The sequence below is a fragment of the Protomyctophum bolini genome (genome assembly GCF_963924005.1).
Source record: "Protomyctophum bolini genome assembly, chromosome: 17".
NCBI classification, from domain to species: Eukaryota; Metazoa; Chordata; class Actinopteri; order Myctophiformes; family Myctophidae; genus Protomyctophum; species Protomyctophum bolini.
Window position 1 is genome coordinate 27,167,724 of NC_137878.1, and position 19,318 is coordinate 27,187,041.

General features: G+C 45.6%; 1 protein-coding gene across 2 annotated transcripts in view; it reads right to left on the minus strand.

Annotated features, from left to right (window-relative positions):
* csmd3b (CUB and Sushi multiple domains 3b) overlaps positions 1–19,318 on the minus strand; it is a gene marked incomplete at its 3' end in the record, with an annotated part of 479,766 nt that overhangs the window by 387,911 nt on the left and 72,537 nt on the right. For both annotated transcript variants that reach the window (XM_080787482.1, XM_080787483.1), the window contains one exon: positions 1,945–2,167. In XM_080787482.1, the coding sequence (XP_080643608.1) occupies positions 1,945–2,167 (223 nt within the window). The remainder of the gene's footprint in view (positions 1–1,944; positions 2,168–19,318) is intronic.

Below are 19,318 nucleotides of genomic sequence, written 5' to 3' on the forward strand. Positions count from 1 at the left end.
TAAGAAACGGGCCGATGCACGGGCTGATGCACACCAAAGGGGTTAAGGACAGGTGCGCGAGCACGCACGCACGCACACACACACACACACACACACACACACACACACACACACACACACACACACACACACACACACACACACACACACACACACACACACACACACACACACACACACACACACACACACACACACACACACACACACACACCCTATAGGAGACATTTCGAGGGTTGCCTGATTACGTGTGATTTCCTGTCATCTCAGATAAGCAGGAAGTCCTAATCATGTAATCAGAGCAGTCTTCTGTCCGCTCTGCTCTCCCATCTCCTCTATCCAGTTCTTCATGGCGGCTCCATCTCTGCACACTAGTCAGGGATCATACACTAGTGGGCAGCCTGCCAGGCCTCGTCACCCTGTTCTATTACTCACGCTAATTTGTGGGCCGCCATTAAAAGCCAACACACCGAACAGTCGGTTCCACAACCTTTCTCTGCTAATGTGAACCGTCAGAGTGATCGGAGGCTGGGGTAATGACTTAATGAAAATAAACTGGGTTCTGCCACCATAGTTATACTAGGAAGAGCTGCTTCTCTACGTCCAAGCGTGTACCAAACGACATTTCTATGGATCTTTAACCACAGGAACCCTATAGCCGCTTTGTGGGCATAGAGCTGATTGTGAGAGTTGTAATCGAAGAGATTTGGTATAACATGGAAAATAGGATGGGGCCAAGGAGAGAGCCCTGCGGGACCAAAATGTGATATGACAAAATGTGAACACAGCTTGTAGATCAGCTATTTCCGCCTATAATGACATGCCTAGAATAAAGATGTCAGGTTGAACGTGGTTAACACCTGCAGACATTTAACCATGGCTTAAATCCTCTAATTATTAATAAGTGCTTGTTCTCAGCTACTCTTAGTCAGGCTGTCAAATGTGCCTTTTTTTCCACAGTTGGAATAATGGTGGATCTACAGTATGAGAGTTGCAGCTTCAGAGGTTCTCATGCAAATGAGTATTTTGAAAATGCATCCCCACAGCAAATCATCTGCCTCCATCTCACCCTGTCCTCTGCCTCCTCTTCTCTCACACCAACTAACTTTCACTACATCCATAAATCTTCTCTTTGGTCGTCCTGCCTGGCAGCTCCAACTTCAATATCCATCTATCGATATACTCACTAGACCCTCCTCTGTACTGTACGTGTCCAAACCATCTCAGTCTGGCCTGTCTGGCTTTATCTGTCCCTCTGATGTACTCCAATATGATTGGTTCAGCGGTTTAACAGATCAGGTCCGGAGACACACAGATGGACCAGGCTGTTAACATACATAGGCTAATGTCTTTTTGGGATGAGAAGACATATTATTTTCATCCTCATTGGGGACTTTTCAGTTTCCATGGAAACTAACTTAAACCAAGTTTGAAAACATGGCAGCACCAGAAGTGCAGAAAAGTACATCTTATGTGTTTGCTTAGTCTACTCTATACAAAGTGTAACGTCCCACGCTCTCCATACCAGAGTTCTTGTCAAGCTGTTAAAATGCCAAAATGCCAAACGAGGCGCTCGGGTGGCGTGCTGGTAAAGTGCTGCCCACCACTGCAGAATCTGGGGGGGTTTGAATCCCACACAGTGCTGACGGCTTTGCAGAGCGAAAAACAGTTGGTCCGTGTTTGGTGGAGGGAAGGGAGGGTGATATGTGTCAGTAGACAGAAGGAGGAGGAGAAGTCATGCACACTGTTTTGAATGCTCCCATCAAGCGGAACAAAAACACAACGTTTCGGCCTATGTGGCCTTCATCACTACGCACACTCCTATGGGCTGGGTTGGCACCCGTCAGCAGGGAGTGTTGGGTGGTTGAAGTATGTCGAAGGCTCTAATCTCTAATCTCTAACAGCAGGTGTAAGTGTGTGTGGGGAGGAATTCATTGGTCCTACCTGGTCCTGAAGTTGGCGGGGTGCGGGTGCCCGTCGTACAGGGACAGGAAGTCGTACTCTTCTTCGATGGCGAAGGACAGAAAGAGGAGCTGGATTCGGCTCCCGTCCTCCCCGACGATGACCCAGGTGCAGTTGGCCCCGTTGGGGTAGCCGTACGGAAAGCCTGGCGACTCAATGCTGCCGTTGCGGCCTTTCAGCGTTCCGCCACACGTGTATATAAAACCTGAGAGAGAGAGAGAGAGAAATGGAGGGACAGAAGAGGGCAGAAGGATGGAGAGGAGGGGACAGAATAAATAGAGTCAGTCAGATCGTTCTCCGTTTAGAGAGGTGGGGGTGGGCGTAAAGGGAACAGAAGTTATAGGGTGCAACAGTTAATCTAATCGATTATACGAAACAATGGATTCCAATAAAATAAGTGAGCCTGCAAGTTCACAGCACATTGCGATGCCATGTGTGTGTGACACCGTTATACAAAGGCAGTATAACATGAGGCTTAAGTGGTTAATCACACCAGGGATTGGTTGTCACTTGTCGGCCATTAGAGTGTGTGTGGTACAGTATGTGGTCTAAGCCTTCAGCTATCAGGCTGCCCCCTCAGCGCTCATGTGACTCAGAGAGTATATAAAGGCAACCATTTGGTTTGTAACCCACAGTTACAGACCTACAAAGGTCCATTTGAGTTAGATTACCACACTGTACACTGTCACTGAGCTGTGCACTGTAGTTCAGTGCAGTGACAGGATTCCACTGATGGCAAACTGATAATTAATGTGGGTGACAGTGTGACCACAACAGACAGAGCAAGACTAAGAGAGAGTGTTTAAGCATACATGCATTGCATATACAGCACCATAATAGAGTCTCATCTCCTCTGTGTGTGTGTGTGTGTGTGTGTGTGTGTGTGTGTGTGTGTGTGTGTGTGTGTGTGTGTGTGTGTGTGTGTGTGCGTGTGTGTATGTGTGCATGCGTGCGTGCGTGCATGCGTGCGTGCGTGCGTGCGTGCAGACGCACATGCTTGTGAGTGTGGGTGCGTGTGTGCGTACATACATACTGTGCGTACATGCGTGCGACTACTAGTGTGTGAGGCATCATGTTGTGCAAGTGTTTTATCCTGCTGGGCTTAGTTTATGTAAGACCGACACTAATTGGAACCCCCTGTTTGTGTGTGTGCGCGTGTGTGTGCGTGCGCGACACACACACACACACACACGAGGACACCCAGAGAGACTTACAATAACTGACATTATTAGTCATGCACCAACAGCTATAAGCGTGCACAAAGTCACACTGGCTCCCCACTACTGTATTTGTTCCCAAACCATACATTATTAAAAAGCACCCGCAAATGCAATTTACATCCCAAGAGTATCGCCAGAGACTACTGCCTAATTATAAATGGCATTAAGGGTTGACCATTCCCAGCCTGGTGAATACTGTAGGTGCATGAGCAACGCTATCGTACTGTATATCAAAGCAAATGATCCCGTTCAATGTATTCTACCGTGACAGCTGGTGGGCATAAGCACTATATACAAAAGTGGGTCAGCTTTGTAACGCTGCTTGCAGATACTTTGATGCTTATCTGTGATTGCATATTAATGGGGCATATACAGTATAGCTAGAGCTGCACACCGTTGGAGGAAACCAGACTAACTTGTGTAGGTCCATCCGTCAACACAGCGCTGATTCTCAAACTTCTTTTTCATTTCAAGTTTGATGAACGTCAGGCCACACTCCTTTGATTCACCCTCGGACGCCAATCTACACCATGGAATCCTCCCTCCTTAACCCATTTTGACCTGAGATCAGATTCTACAATTGTCTTCTACATCCTGACAGTTTTCTGAAAAAGCTATGTTTCTATGTCAGTCGTCCTTAGATTTTTCAAAAATAGCAGATCTACAAGTTCATGAGCTTGTAGATCTGCTATTTTTCAATAGCTAAAGCATACCATAATGCTAACACCAAAAAAGGTTCCCGCCCAAAATGGGTTAACTTGAAGATTGTACAAATGAACCCCTGAGGTTTCTTTTGGTGGTGCCGTGGTGAGTCTTAATAATTCCGCTGGGGACCCCTTGGAACCCCCTCAAGTGCCCCTGGGCGTTCCCCAGACCCCACATTGAGAGTGAGGTCTACGTACTGTGGAGAATATATATAGGGTATTATAGCTTATCGGCAAGCACTGCTTGTTTCTTATAATTAATATCCGTCAGTGGACCACATTTGTGAGACATACTGTACAGTTGCTTGCATTAGAAATGAAAAACACAAACACAAACATTGCAATTAAATTCACCACTAACGTCGGGCAACTACTTGAGCTTATGAATGGGATGCTGTGGAGTGTTTCCAACACCCAACCCTCAGTATGTGGATAAGGACGTTCTTTTTATTCATTTTATTTAACCTTTATTTAACCAGGCATGTCAGTAAACACTTATATAAACCGTAGATACTTCAAAGCCTGGAGTCCCCTAGGAGGCAATATTAGGCCCCCCCCCTCTACAACAAATCTCTTAGCCAATCTGTGTTGAGTTGCAACTTGTGAGCTTGCGGATCAGATCTTTTTTCCACTATAATTTGAAATACGGCTTAATGTCTAAGTTAATGTCTAAGTGGTTCATTCATAAACATACTTCTTCCCTTCCTATGAATTTTCTGGAGCCCAAAAGTACAGGACGTGTCTTTGAAATGGCTGGCGTAGCCGTCTGGCACCTAGGCTGCCAACGCCGCCTGACAGCGTGTCGCGGGTTCGACTCCCTATCCCCATGGCCATGACCTTTGACCTGTCACGCATCATCTATCTCTCCCGGTTTCCAATATATGTGATTCTTTTTTAAACAAAAACTAAAAAACAATACCCAGTACAGATACTCAAAACATTTACTTCAGGACGGGAACCCCTTTTGGTGTTTTAAGCATTATGTTAAAGCCTACTTTAGCTATTGAAAAAATAGCAGATCTACAAGCTGGTAGCGCAGCACCGAGTGCCACGCTACGAGCTTGTAGATCTGCTATTTTTTTTTAATCGTGAAAATATAGTGCAAATATATTCTTGAATATATTCTTTCAGACGTTTTTAGGACAGATCTTTGCTTCTGGGGGGGGGGTCCCTGGAACAACATATTTTCAGATGGGGGTCGGCGGCCAATTACATATATTTTTGGGGGTCCTTGATGTGAGAAATGTTTGAGAACGACTGACATAGAAACAGGTTTTTCAGAAAACTGTCAGGATTTAGAAGAATCGTTTTAGAATCGTCCTCAGGTCTAAATGGTACTGTAAAAGTACAGTATTCAAGAAAAGAAACGTCGATACTGTCTATTCTACCACTGGGTAGGGAATAGACTTCCTCGTGTTTTCCGTGTGAGTCACGATCACGAGGAGAAGAAAAGAAACAGTCACAACCTCCACGAAACCAAGTCTCCAAGAAAAGCACTTGTGTTGCCCGTGGATTCCTGCCATACCATAAATACCCAGTCTGCTCATATCCCACAACAGCTATAGTGCATCAACCAAGCATCACACTAATGCGACACTGTGAGTGTGACGGTGCACCGCTGTGCATTCTGATTCTACCAGGCTGTTGGTACTGACAATACGACAGGGGAGAAAGATGAAGGAATCCGAGAGAGAAGGGGGGGCACGGCGGTATACCCTTCAGAAGCCTCACGCGCACGCATGCACACACACAGCAGAGCCGTGTAAAAGAGAGTTAATGATTTCTTTGGGGAAGGGTAGAGGATAAATAGAACTACATCTTAATGAGCAAAGCTCTTCATTATGTCTCTGTGTGTGTGTGTGTGTGTGGGGGGGGGGGGGGGGGGGGCGGAGGGGGCAGCATGATCTAGGGAAGACAAGGGGGGTTGGAGGGGTTTAACCAAATCAACCTCAATAGGCTTTCATTTTATTTATTTATTTTCCCTGCTCAGGAACCAGTGCCCCACGCAGTACACACCCTGGAGAGTGGCGTGCACGCACACGCACACGCACACAGTTTTATTTGTTGCTGTAGCCTGTTACTAGTGGCGGCCATATTAGAGAAAATAAAGGGACTATTCGGGTCTTCTTTAAATTGCTGGACCTCTCAGCGCGGCGAGGTCGTGCGGGCCACCATTGTTTAGGGTGCATTTGCAAATTGGCCCCGCATACAAACATCAAAGCAAATTGGCATCAGACTGGACTGCTTGTAAATTCAACGCATTGCTGCTTGTTTGCGCAGACGGTGACCTTATAGCGAAGCATTCAAAGCACGACGTGGACCCGCTGAGTGAGGAACGGACTGCAGCAGAGAGCACTCCGATGTTTACAGCAGTGGATATAATGATTTCCACTTAACTGAGAGTATATGTTTGTAAACTGGCATGGCCAGTCCAGGACGAGGGCCAGGTCCAGGCTAGTACATAGTCAAATCCTGAGCATTAATTAGACCAGTGGTTCCCAAACTTTTTCACATCAAGGACTCCCAAATTGACACAAATTAGCCCGCGGACCCCCATTTGAAAAGATATGCCAGGGACCCTCCATAAGAGAAGATTTGTACGGCTCTAGCGGAACCCGTTTAATGTCAAGGACCCCCAGTTTGATATGCATTAGGCTACACGGACCCCCCATTTAATGGCACTTGCCCAAAATGTATGTTGAAAAATCTATGTTAATTTTACTCTGAGAGTTACAGACTCATAAAGGTCCATTTGGTTCCAAACTGTCATTTAGCTGGGGACACCCTGGAACTCCCTCAAGGACCCCTGAGGGTCCCCGGACCCCACTTTGGGAACCACTGAATTAGACTCTGAGGGCTGTATTTTGCGTGTCTTAAGTACCAGGTCTTATTCCCTAACTTGAGTAAACTAAAGACCTGGAGGCGTGATCAATGCCATTTGGCTATTCTGAGTGGCCAAAGAGCATTGACCACGCCTCCAGGTCTTTAGTTTACTCAAGTTAGGGAATAAGACCTGGTACTTAAGACACGCAAAATACAGCCCAGAAAGTGTTAAAAGGGATCCGTGTTCATTTGAAACTCTAAAGAGCTAAATTAATACTCCATATTTTACTGTGGCATCTTCTTATTATTGCTCATATCTGCTTGCACTCATATCAACATCGCCCGGATCTCAGTTAATGCCTAGAAATGCATCATCAAATCCAATCTAAACTAAAAGGACTACAAAGCAAGAAATCAAATCAAAGCCAGGGCATTAGCATCCAACCCCATCACCAAAACAAACAATAACCTAAATGCAAGAATGGGTAACATTAGAATATCAGCTTTCTCATTTCACATTTCAATCAGGATATGAGCTCATTCAGATTGTTGCAAGGGGGATATGGAATTTGCATGCATAAACCCATCGGTGAAACATTGGACGATCCCGGCAATAAATTACACAATAACGCTATTATACAAGGAGACGGCCCCTCTCCTGAAACGGACACAACTCTGGATCCAGAGATTAATAAAGCAACCGCGATGTCTGTCACATCTAATAAAGACAAGCCGGGGACATAAATAACGAGCATTTGCCTGTATTTAATATTACATTAATTTTTATGAGGACGGAGCAAATGCTCTCGAAACAATTTACCCCGAATGGGCAACCCAGTATTGTCTGCAGGTATAGGCCATTATATTATCACGATTCACGAGCTCGTTCAATTGATGAGCTCATTCCAACTCTCTCTAGATAAGACGGCCGGTGTGCTAAAGGGGCGAGCTGGGATGAAAAATAGAAATGCAGGTCATTTCTTTCCATCGCTTCTGGCCTCACTGTTAAAATGAGGATCGCGGTCACCACTCTGCCTTTGATGTCAGCCAGACATTATATCAAACACTCCCCCGTGAGTCAGAGTGAAAACCATTACCATACCGCCGGGAAAAAAAGAGAATATGATTCAAGCTCAGAGAAAGTGGCCTAATTCTATTCTGCTGCCATTGACGGCCATGCAATCCTGGAGCCTCTGAACAGCTTTGCTCTGTCTGTCTGCACGCCTACCTCATTATTACTGGGATAATAAACCATAGTTATTAATCAACACCTACAGTTAAAGAATTAAATGGCGGGCCCCCGCCCACACCTTCAATGGATCCCCTCTGAGTTTAGAGCTCAAGTCAGGATCATCATCCCCACTGTGTTTGATCTTCATGAGACTCCTTAACCCATTCTGTACGGGAACCCGTTTTGGTGTTAGCATCATGTTATGCTTTAGCTATTGAAAAATAGCAGATCTACAAGCTCGTAGCGCGCCACCGAGTGGCGCGCTACGAGCTTGTAGGTCTGCTATTTTTTTTTAATCGAAGAACGACTGACATTTTTAGAATCTGATCTCAGGTCAGAATGGGTTCATCAGACCAGTGTGTGTCCAGTGGAAACCTCGTATGAATCTGATCTCAGGTCAGAATGGGTTAACTGCCATGGCAACAAGGGCCACTGGGGAAGCATGCCTGTTGGATGCTTATTAATTTACTTCCATATGTACAAAAAGAAAGAAGTGTTCATTAGTGTATGATATGGTGTTCATCTGTATGTGTGTGTGTTTGTTCCACCCCTCGATTTATAGCGACCACTCCAGGCCCATCACAGTGACAGGTGTGTGTGTAATGACCAATGGCAGGCTGAGCTGTAATTAAGGTGCAGTAACTGTGGGCCTTCACAACCAATCACAGCCGAGACATGGAGGAACCAGGAGGGACAGGCAGCAGAGCCGAGACACGCACGTACGCACGCACAGATAGGCTACACAAAGTACCAAATGTACCATGGTCTGTGGCAACACCAAACATACAGGCTTTGACTGTAAAGGTGACTATATTCTATATCAACTGCATAATTTTTGAATATTGTATGAGATACGGTGTGATCTGCATCGGGAAGCTAGCTTCCCCTGTAGTTATAAACCAGTCCAGTGTTGTTGTTGTTTTTGCTGTTGTAACATTATAAGGTACCTCCGTGCATTGACTGGTGATATATGGTGTTCCGTATACACACACACACACACACACACACACACACACACACACACACACACAAAAATCGGTAAATCAGCATGTACAAATGTACCCAAAATGGACTCTCACGGGTCCATTTGGTTACATATGTACACTCGAAGAGTTACTAATGGATAAATGAGCACTGAAAGATTTTTTGTTGTGTCTTGTGAGAAAACAGGCGTGCGTCTGCCAGGCTATACTTTATAGCCTGCTTTGTTTCAACAATGCACCGCAACAGCAGAAAACCGGCAGGATTTGTGCATAGCACAGCAAGAAAACCACCTATCGAACGGCCATCTTGGCCCGGACCATAAGGGAGGGATCCATCTTGGTCCCGCCGGAGCTGATATTTTATGATCAAAGTTAAGGGGAGGCTTGAAGGGGGATTTATGGTCCAGGAAGTAGGGGTTCATCTGAGGATAAGGAGTGTTCATAGATCCTTGGCAATCCTTGCAGCGACGCTAAGGGAAAGCAGCAGCATGTGTTTACGGTGCTGTATCGCCCTCCAACCAGAGGAGCATGGGGAAGAGACATGTGTTTACGGTGCTGTATCGCCCTCCAACCAGAGGAGCATGGGGAAGAGACATGTGTTTACGGTGCTGTATCGCCCTCCAACCAGAGGAGCATGGGGAAGAGACATGTGTTTACGGTGTTGTATCGCCCTCCAACCAGAGGAGCATGGGGAAGAGACATGTGTTTACGGTGCTGTATCGCCCTCCAACCAGAGGAGCATGGGGAAGAGACATGTGTTTACGGTGCTGTATCGCCCTCCAACCAGAGGAGCATGGGGAAGAGACATGTGTTTACGGTGTTGTATCGCCCTCCAACCAGAGGAGCATGGGGAAGAGACATGTGTTTACGGTGCTGTATCGCCCTCCAACCAGAGGAGCATGGGGAAGAGACATGTGTTTACGGTGCTGTATCGCCCTCCAACCAGAGGAGCATGGGGAAGAGACATGTGTTTACGGTGCTGTATCGCCCTCCAACCAGAGGAGCATGGGGAAGAGACATGTGTTTACGGTGCTGTATCGCCCTCCAACCAGAGGACCATGGAGCATGCTGCTGCTGCTGACCCACACACACTGTGCAACATCAGCAGTGGTGGGATAACGTTCAGCTAAGTGCAGGAATCTGCTGCTTTCACTCTGGGATTCTGGTTTTTAATGTCCGCCAGGCCAACGGCAGCAGAGGATTACGTTTTTAAGTGTGTGTGTGTGTGTGTGTGTGTGTGTGTGTGTGTGTGTGTGTGTGTGTGTGTTTTGCTGATGGTGTCTAATTAAATTAAATTAATAAAAGCACAAACTGTCTAATTCTCCCCCGGTGGGCGTCTATGTTTTGGTTGATGCCCTAATAGCTAAATTTATGCACAGCTTAGTAAGGAGCCTACATCCACTTGGCCTTAATATTACTGGTAAAAAAAGGGGGCACGGTGGCACAGTTGGTAGTGCTGTCGCCTCACAGCTAGAAGGTCCTGGGTTCGATTCCCGCTCGGGACGCTGTGGGTGCTGGCGGCGTGTTTCCTCCTCCACGTCATCAGTGCCCATACCCGAAGGCGGGGTTGGCGAAAGGGCCTTTCTGTGTGGAGTTTGCATGTTCTCCCCGTGTCCCCTAGGGTAGGTACCCTCACAAAAAACATGCAGTAATCCTGGTCACTAAACTGCCTCCCCCTGGCCAGCCGGGGCGCCTGATGGAGGGGAAAGGAACTGGTTGGAATAACGTGTTCCTTCCACGCGCTACGTCCAACCAGGGAAACTCCCCCCTGTCAGGTGTAAAGGAGCAACTTGGACACTCAGGCATGAAGGAAGCATGAGTTGAAGTCCGTTGCTCTCCCCTTGTCCCTTGGTGGAGGGTGTGTAGAGCCCAGGATCACATTAGATGATTGACACAGGGGTGAAAAATGGGTTAAAAAATCGTGGGATAAAAAATATTAAAAAATATATATATTACTGGTAAAATATAGACCTACTTGTGTCTCACTCTCACACACACACACACACACACACACACACACACACACACACACAGGATTCAAACTCAGGCATCCCAAAAAAAATCCAACATCACTAGTGACTAGACCAAAGGGAGACAGATTACACATTTCCCTGCTGGGTGAACGCTGGGTTACATGACATTCTGATGTCTGTCCATCCGCACAGAGTGGTCTGTCCATCTGCACGGAGTGGTCTGAGGTTACAGGGTGGGAGAGAGAGAGAGAGAGAGAGAACAGAGAACAGAGCAGAACAAACAGAGTGGAAAGAGACAGATTTTCTCTCGTTCATCAGAGAATGAAGGGATGATTTAAAACTCATCACTCAGAGCGAGAGAGAGCGAGAGAGAGAAGGAAAGGGGGAGGGGTCGGGTCCACTGGGTAAAGAGATGGAGATGATAGAGATAAGATGGAAGACAGAGGGGGAAAGGCAGAGAGAGGGAGGGTGAGATGAGGGGATCGGAGAGAGAGACAGAGAAGGACAAACAGAGAAGAGGAGATGGAGGAAAAGAGAGCCTTCTAATTATGCTGATTACCAGACCGAAACTGACAGCCACACACACACACACACACACACACACACACACACACACACACACACACACACACACACACACACACACACACACACACACACACACACACACACACACACACACACACACACACACACACACACACACAAAACAGGTGTGTGTCAACATTGGGAGACATTCGCAATTTCCCACTCCTAACCCTGTCATGACTACTTATTAACCCCGTCAATTCACTCTTCCAGCATTGATTTCACGCCCATCAACCACGAGCACAGTCTCCCTCTTGACCCTATTTCCTTAAGGACACTGTGAAATCCTCTGTGTTCATTTGACTCTGACCGCAAGGGTCCATTTAGTCACATTTTGTACACTGTCAGAGTCAAATGAATAGTCAGGATTTTACTGTGTATCGGTCTAGCAGTGCAAGCCTGCAAATCAGGCCTCGTTGACCCCTCTTGATCTCTGCACACACAAACACACGCGCACACACACACACACACACACACACACACACACACACATGCCATTACATGTTTAAGAAACAACCGCTTTTTATGTGCATGCTTATCCCATTACCAACTCATGTTAATTATCATTTGCACCAATGAATAATACACCCTTGCCTGGTAATGCATATTCCATGTATATTATGCAGCCTACATGTGAATGAATGAATGCTTTTAATTACATTGTAAAAACTGTGAGCATTTAATTTAAATGGCATGCATGCCATTTAATTTTTTTTTCTTCTAATTGTGTGTTCCCGCCAGTCCAGGTCTGGTAATAACACACTCAATTATTTTCATTATATTCTTTTATTTACCGTAATTGACGTGACTGGGTATAGTATTATGGTGTGTTGTGTGACAATTGGAGCAGCATCCACTGACTCTGTTGTCAACTGTTACGTTACCTGTGGTTTGTGCTGATCTCATGACTATAGGATTACCTTGTTGTTACTCACTTTTTGTTTTTTTTGGCTTTCACCTTTAATTCATATTTTTTATGGAGGGACAGACAGTAGGCTGACAGGAAATGGGGAGAGAGATGGGGGAAGACATGCAGTAAAGGCCGTCGGGATTGGGAGTCGAAGCCGCGGCACACTGCCAGACTGGATTACCTGGACCATTGAGCCATGGCCCAGGCCATTTGACCTGCTTCAGGCAGGATGATAAAGGGTGTGTATATACACGTCTATTTGCTTTAGTATTTATTGACAGTGTCTTCTTATTCCGCCCCAGGCAGCAGGAGGATTGAATATGCCTGGATAGTATACTTTTATAAAGTAATTCGTTTGAGGATGTCTATGCCCTGTATCTGTAACCTTTTACAACTGTGCGGTCTATGGCGCCTGCACTCCCCTGTGATAGATCCATCCATCCATCCACCCACAGTTGTTACTTCATTAACATACTCTACCATACAGATTGGTTAAAATAAAGTTTGATTCACACACACACACACACACACACACACACACACACACAAACAAACACACAAAAAAAAGTTATGCATTTCAGCTTTAACCACATATACCTCCATCTGTGCGCCGGCTAATATAAAATGAGGGGGTTGTGTGAGGCAGCTCCCAGGTGTGAGTGTCTGGGAAGCGAGTGCATGGACCGTGGGGTGCCAGAGATGGCATGCACACCTCAGCACATTTCTCTCCCCGGGATGAAAAAGAAGCTTAAAAAAATGAAGACGAAAATCCTCTCCTGTGACTTGACCAGATTCAAAGTGAACTGAACCCTGACCCGTGACAAAATGTCCCTGCCCATCCCCGCTAAATATGATGCCTCATCTAGAACATCGCCCACTCATGACTCGGCACAAAAAAGAAACAGACAAGCTTAAGAAGTGACTTTATCTCAAGTGCTCAGACTTTGGCGAGCTCATTTCTTCTACCGAGACAAGCCATTTGAAACAACGACACCCACGTTTAACTTTAAGCCTAATGAATCCTTTGATTCCAAAAACATGGCATACATGCAGCTTTGACAGGAGAACTGCTGCACGAAACTCACGACTCAAAACAAAGAAATTAGTCCACCCTCACATTGTTTTAGATAATCCCAGCACGTCTTGTTCTGTTCCATTTCACCTTTATATGATCTATTTGCATTTAGCGCAGTCATACTTGTTTTTCTGTTTTAAAAGGTGTATAATTTTGTAATGAGACACAAAGTTAAATGTGTGACTACGTGAAAAAATGAAGTAATTATAAACACTCTTGAAACCATCAGAATGATCTGTTAATGTGTTGCTTCAAGTGAGCTTGGTTAAGTCTGAACGCAAAGTAAAATCTGTCACTAAGCCTCTAAGCCTTTTTGTATGGAAAATTTGATGATGGATATCGCCGGCATCACATTGTGCTGACTACCAAATGAGGAAAGCGTGAAACGACACTGTTCTTCATCTGAATGGGATCCGTCCGTGCTTCCTCAAGGACCCTGGGGTCTCCACGCCCTACTGGAGGGAGGCAGATATGTCTCCATATGAGAGGAATTACTGATTCATTACACTCAAGTGTAAGTGTGTGTGTGTGTGTGTGTGTGTGTGTGTGTGTGTGTGTGTGTGTGTGTGTGTGTGTGTGTGTGCGTGCGTGCTGCGTGTTGTGTGTAATATAACATTAAGTATTAATTCCTTCCATAGAAGCATGCTGATATTACACCCGCCTGACTTGGAGAAGAAAAGATAATGCTGGGAAATATATCCATCTCTCTGCCTCTCTTCTTATTCTTCCCTGTCTTCTCTCGTCTCTCCAAGGACGTCAGTAATACCAGATTTGTAGAAAGGGGCCATTCCATCTGATCTGTCAGAATCTCATTTATGCTTAGAGAGTGGGTTTCCTCGACGGGGCTAACTGACCAATCAAATCACAGCCCACAGACAAACCGTCCAATCAGTATTCTGATCACAGCGACGCTTAAGCTCCGGGAGCAAAATGAGACGTGTGCGCATGCGTGTGTGTGTGTGTGTGTTAATTTAAATGAGCTGTCCATGTCTATGGAAAATGATTGCATCTGTTAATTCCAGTCAGACAGTTATTGGGAAATAAAAAGACAGAGAGAGAGGGAGGGGAGAGAGAGAGAGAGAGAGAGAGAGAGAGAGAAATGGAGGGGCAGAAGAGGGCAGAAGGATGGAGAGGAAGGGATGGAATAAATACAGCCCCTAAGTCTGACGTCAATATCGCTAGAGGGCGCTATTTCACGGGTTTGTGTATTTTTTATTTGTATTGTAATCCCCATACAGGGATCTTAGATCGCCTCACATAAGAACTGTGTTTGAAAAATAATCAAATCTTCACGGCAGTTTCACTCATATGGATAATGAAGAATCAACTGACTGCGAGAAAACGCTAATGTTAATAATGTTACTGCTGCAGTGCTGCCGAATTAGTTACATTTTCGCTAGAAACAGACTGCATCAAGTGACTGACTGTCTTAAACGAGACAGAGACACCTCCCCGACAATATCGCAGAGAGTTTATTTTTGGACCACAATTCTTATGTGAGACGATTTTTAAGATGACCCAATTATTATTCTCCATGTTATTCTCCATAGAGAAATTACTTCCCGCAAACCAGAGGATGAGCGAGTGAGGTCAGGACTACAGAGAAAGGGTCAAAACAAGCAACAAAAAAAGGAGAAAAAAAGATAGCGAGAGAAAGAGCAGGAGTGAGTGAAATGTGCCTTGGCTTTGTGCTGTCAGACGCATGTCAGCAAAGAATTAGACTGCACCAGGCTTCCTCTGACTGACAGTCAGTCAGCGGTCTAGACTATACCCTGGAGTGGTTAGGGCTAAATAAAGGAAATGTCCAGAGAGAGACGGAGGGAATGCACCAGGCTGAAAATCAACACTGTCAGTCAGATGTTGTGGTGGCGTGGGTGGGAATAGAGATACACAGATGAGGCAGGGGAGGCCGGGAGGGAGGGAGAAAGATAGAGAGAGGGAGGGAGAATTCAGGGCATGTTGATGGGGTGAAAAGCAAGGCTCCAAAGAGGAGATTACGGTTGGTATGGAGCGTTACTAAAGCACTGACTGATGCTCTGCCAACATAAGACAGTGCCGGTACGTTATGCTACAGGTGTTGCTGCATGCTGTCAGACATGATATTTCATCTGCATGCGGTTCACAGCGGCAGGCCACGCCTGTGATTAACCAGAGACAATGGAAAATTTGAATACCAGCATAAACAGCAAGGTCACCCTGTTCCATTAGCCTAGTGTGAGACTATAGTGCGTCGCAGTCCCACCCCCTTTCAGAACGACGAGTGGCCCAGGAAATGAAGCCTTCTTACTTAAAGAAAAGCCTATGGGAAAAATGCATTGGGATTCATTTCCTGGGCCACTCGTTGTTCTGAAAGGGGGAGGGACTGCGACGCTCTATATGGGCTTTCTCTGGAAAATGCAGCCCCTTCACCTTACCTCCAGAGAAAAAAAAAGAAAATAATATGGAACTCCCCGCGGGACGGACACATTGTCGATGCAGCCACATATCGGTGGTGGCTCAGGGGTAGAGTGGCTGAATGGTAACCGCAAGGTTACCAGTTCGAACCCGGGCTCCCCCAAAGTTACTGTCGAAGTGTCCTTGAGCAAAACACTGATAATTTCTCCCGATGTGCTGGTTGGTGCCTTGCATGGTTTACGCCACCATCGGTGTATGAATGTGTGTGTGAATGGGTGAATGTAATGCACAATCTATGTAAAGCGCCTTGGATGAAGGCGCTATATAAATGCACCATTTACCAGTGTTGCCCAGCCCTAAGTGTACTCAGTGTTAATTTATCCATGTGGAACTCTGAGAATGTACGAATGTAACATTGCATATGCACACACAACATTGAAATGTACACATGTAAACATGTGATTTTACTGTATGGGTGCAGCTTGAGCAGTCTTGGTGAGTGTAAATTGTTTTGATTATTACAATACGTAGTGCAGTATAGTACTGATGATTGTTGAGCAGTCCGGAGGTGTTGTTGTTTTGGTTTAATTCAATCAAACTAGTATGTAGTATGTACTGTAGCATGTGATAACTAAGTACTAATACATCAGTCCATCCCACTTTACATAGAGATTTTCTAAAGGCCCCAATTAATGTCTATGTCTACTGTGCCCATTTATGCACAGCTTAGTACCTAACTTTGACCTAATGTGTGACTGCAATGAGAGGCAAGACACAATAACTTGTTTCCGTGGACTAGTCACACCGTTCTACAGTAGGTATTGTAAACATTGGCAGGGCACAACTTCAGGGAAAATGACTACAGAATTTGAAACATTTATTACCGTTATAGTCTGTTTATACAGTAAGCTGTATACCCACGGCCAGTGAACCAGCAAACGACACAATGCCAGACAGTACGTGCCATTGTGCTGTGCAACAGCCTGCAACTACACGTCCTTTATATTGATGTTAAAACATTGGTTGGTCTCTCCGTCTGCAGTGTACTCCTTGTTGTTTCACACATGCGCACAGCCGTTCACTAACTCCTAATCTAAAGGACAAATTTTCTGACTTCAGCATGCATCTCGTTTGGAATATTAAGCACTTAGCATTAAACTCTAAGTCGATTCGCTTGAATTTTACCAATCTGCACCAAACAAGCAGAAAGAAAAGAAAGCCAGCATTTTGTAGCGGTTCAGTTACCTTCTCCCTTTTACACAATGTATACACCCGAGTGAGAGAATCCTGTTAGAGCTGTCAAATTGCACAAGTGGACTTGGGGTATTAGAGACACTAGATACAAAGTGGTACAGATGCATCCACTTTCATCCACACGCCCGTCCTTGGAGAAACTGGCCAGGTTTCTCACCCTATTTTAAAAGCATAATGGATAGTTCCATCATATATTGCAGTCACAGCAACTCTCTGACAGCGTCTTTGGCGGCCTTGACAGCTACACCAGGTACAGGGGAAAAAACTAAAAAAAAAGAAAGCGTAGCGGAAATGAAATCCTTGGCAACATCATCCAGTGGGCTGTGTCTCTAGCTTGAGAGACGGTATTCAAAAATCACCTTCAGCATTCGTACTGGCTTCAGTATAGTGCACCTCAGATTCTGCAAGATCAAGATTTCACATATTTTTACCCATTTGTAACTCAGATATGCAACCACCAAATGGACCCTTACAGGTGTGGGTCCATTTGGTTGCATGTGTGTACACTTGCACAATGAACACTCAGGACTTTTACTGTGTGGCTTTCTCGTCGCGGTGTACTGGTCCGCGAAAGCAGACGGGAGGTTTTGGGTGAACGCAGACGATACTGCACTAAAACTGGAAGCCATCAGCATGCCATATTGGGTCTCCAAGTTGTAGAATCGTAAATTTACCGGCAAAGCTGTTTGAAATGCTGAAGGGGTTTTGGGAGTGCTGTGCCGCGTTTTTATGCCTCCCTGTGAAATTATACCCTTATACACTATAACAAAACCAGGAGGGCGAACGCTAAATCACACCACAGCAACCCGGGTGGGATTTATTGTAACTTGGCGGGTGCCGTTAAACAAAGCAAAACATGTGTTGAATACATTTGAATGCATCCATTTAATATAATAAACAGGATCTGACCACTTTGTTACATAACACTTTCAAGGTGGAACACCTGTGTCGGTGGCAGCTATATTGGGAGCATTAACACATTTGGCAGTCAAGGGGAATGCACAAACATGACAGGAAGTGGTGAGACGCAAAGGCAATAAGTACAAATGAGAATTATTCTGATAGTACATTCAACAACTTCTACTTTCCAAGGAAGTAGGTCAGAGATAGCAACCAGAGATCTAAGGAGGTACTGTTCATCATATGTTTTAAATGTAAGCTTGTGTAAATGGTGCATTTATATAGCGCCTTTATCCAAGGCGCTTTACATAAAGATTGTGCATCACATCCACCCATTCACACACACATTCATACACCGATGGCGGCGGAAACCATGCAAGGCACCAACCAGTACATCAAGAGCAATTAAGGGTTCAGTGTCTTGCTCAAGGACACTCCGACACTAACTCTGGGGGAGCCCCGCGGTTCGAACTGGCAACTGTGTGCTGTGTGCGCCTGGGAAAGGGAGTGTGAAAGACAAAATGGGAGACACGAAGAGACCAGAGACACTGGTGGTGCATGGAGGAAGAGAGCAGGAGAGGGGCGTCTATAGTAAGAATGTGTAAATGCAACCTTAGAGCTGGTGGGTTTAAGTGTGTGTGAGAGAGAGAGAGAGAGAGAGAGACTTTAGAATGTCTACAGGGCTCGGTATTGATTTCCGTCGACCAACTCATCATCCCCAATTCATCTAATGAGGCCTTCACACACACACACACACACACACACACACACACACACACACACACACACACACACACACACACACACACACACACACACACACACACACAGTATAAAGGTAAATAAAAGGCCAACTGATCGGTAAGTACTGCCAGAGGAGCGGAGCTCAAACGGACAGACAGCGAGGCCGTGACGGGGTTGCCGGGTTCGTATTGATCCAGGTCTGTTGAGTTTCATCATTCCTGCTCCCTCTAATGAGGGCTCAACTGTACATGTTATGAGATCTCTCTTTGTCTCTCTCGCCCCCAACCCCCCTCTCTCTCTCCAGGTGGAATGGAGTTCTTAGGTTGTCTGCTGCAACTTCAGTAGAGGCAGGTTCAGCCGTTCAGAGCACTCTCCTCTCTATGGTAACCACACCCCTCTCCCCAACACACACTCTCTCTCTCTCTCTCTCTCTCTCTCTCTCTCAAGAGAAAGAAAGATAATGGTTTGGGACCTATACAACATTTCAATCTGCAGCGACGATATGCTAAGAAGATGACATTGTTCCAAAGTGAAAGGATGCATTGCTTTGATGGCCA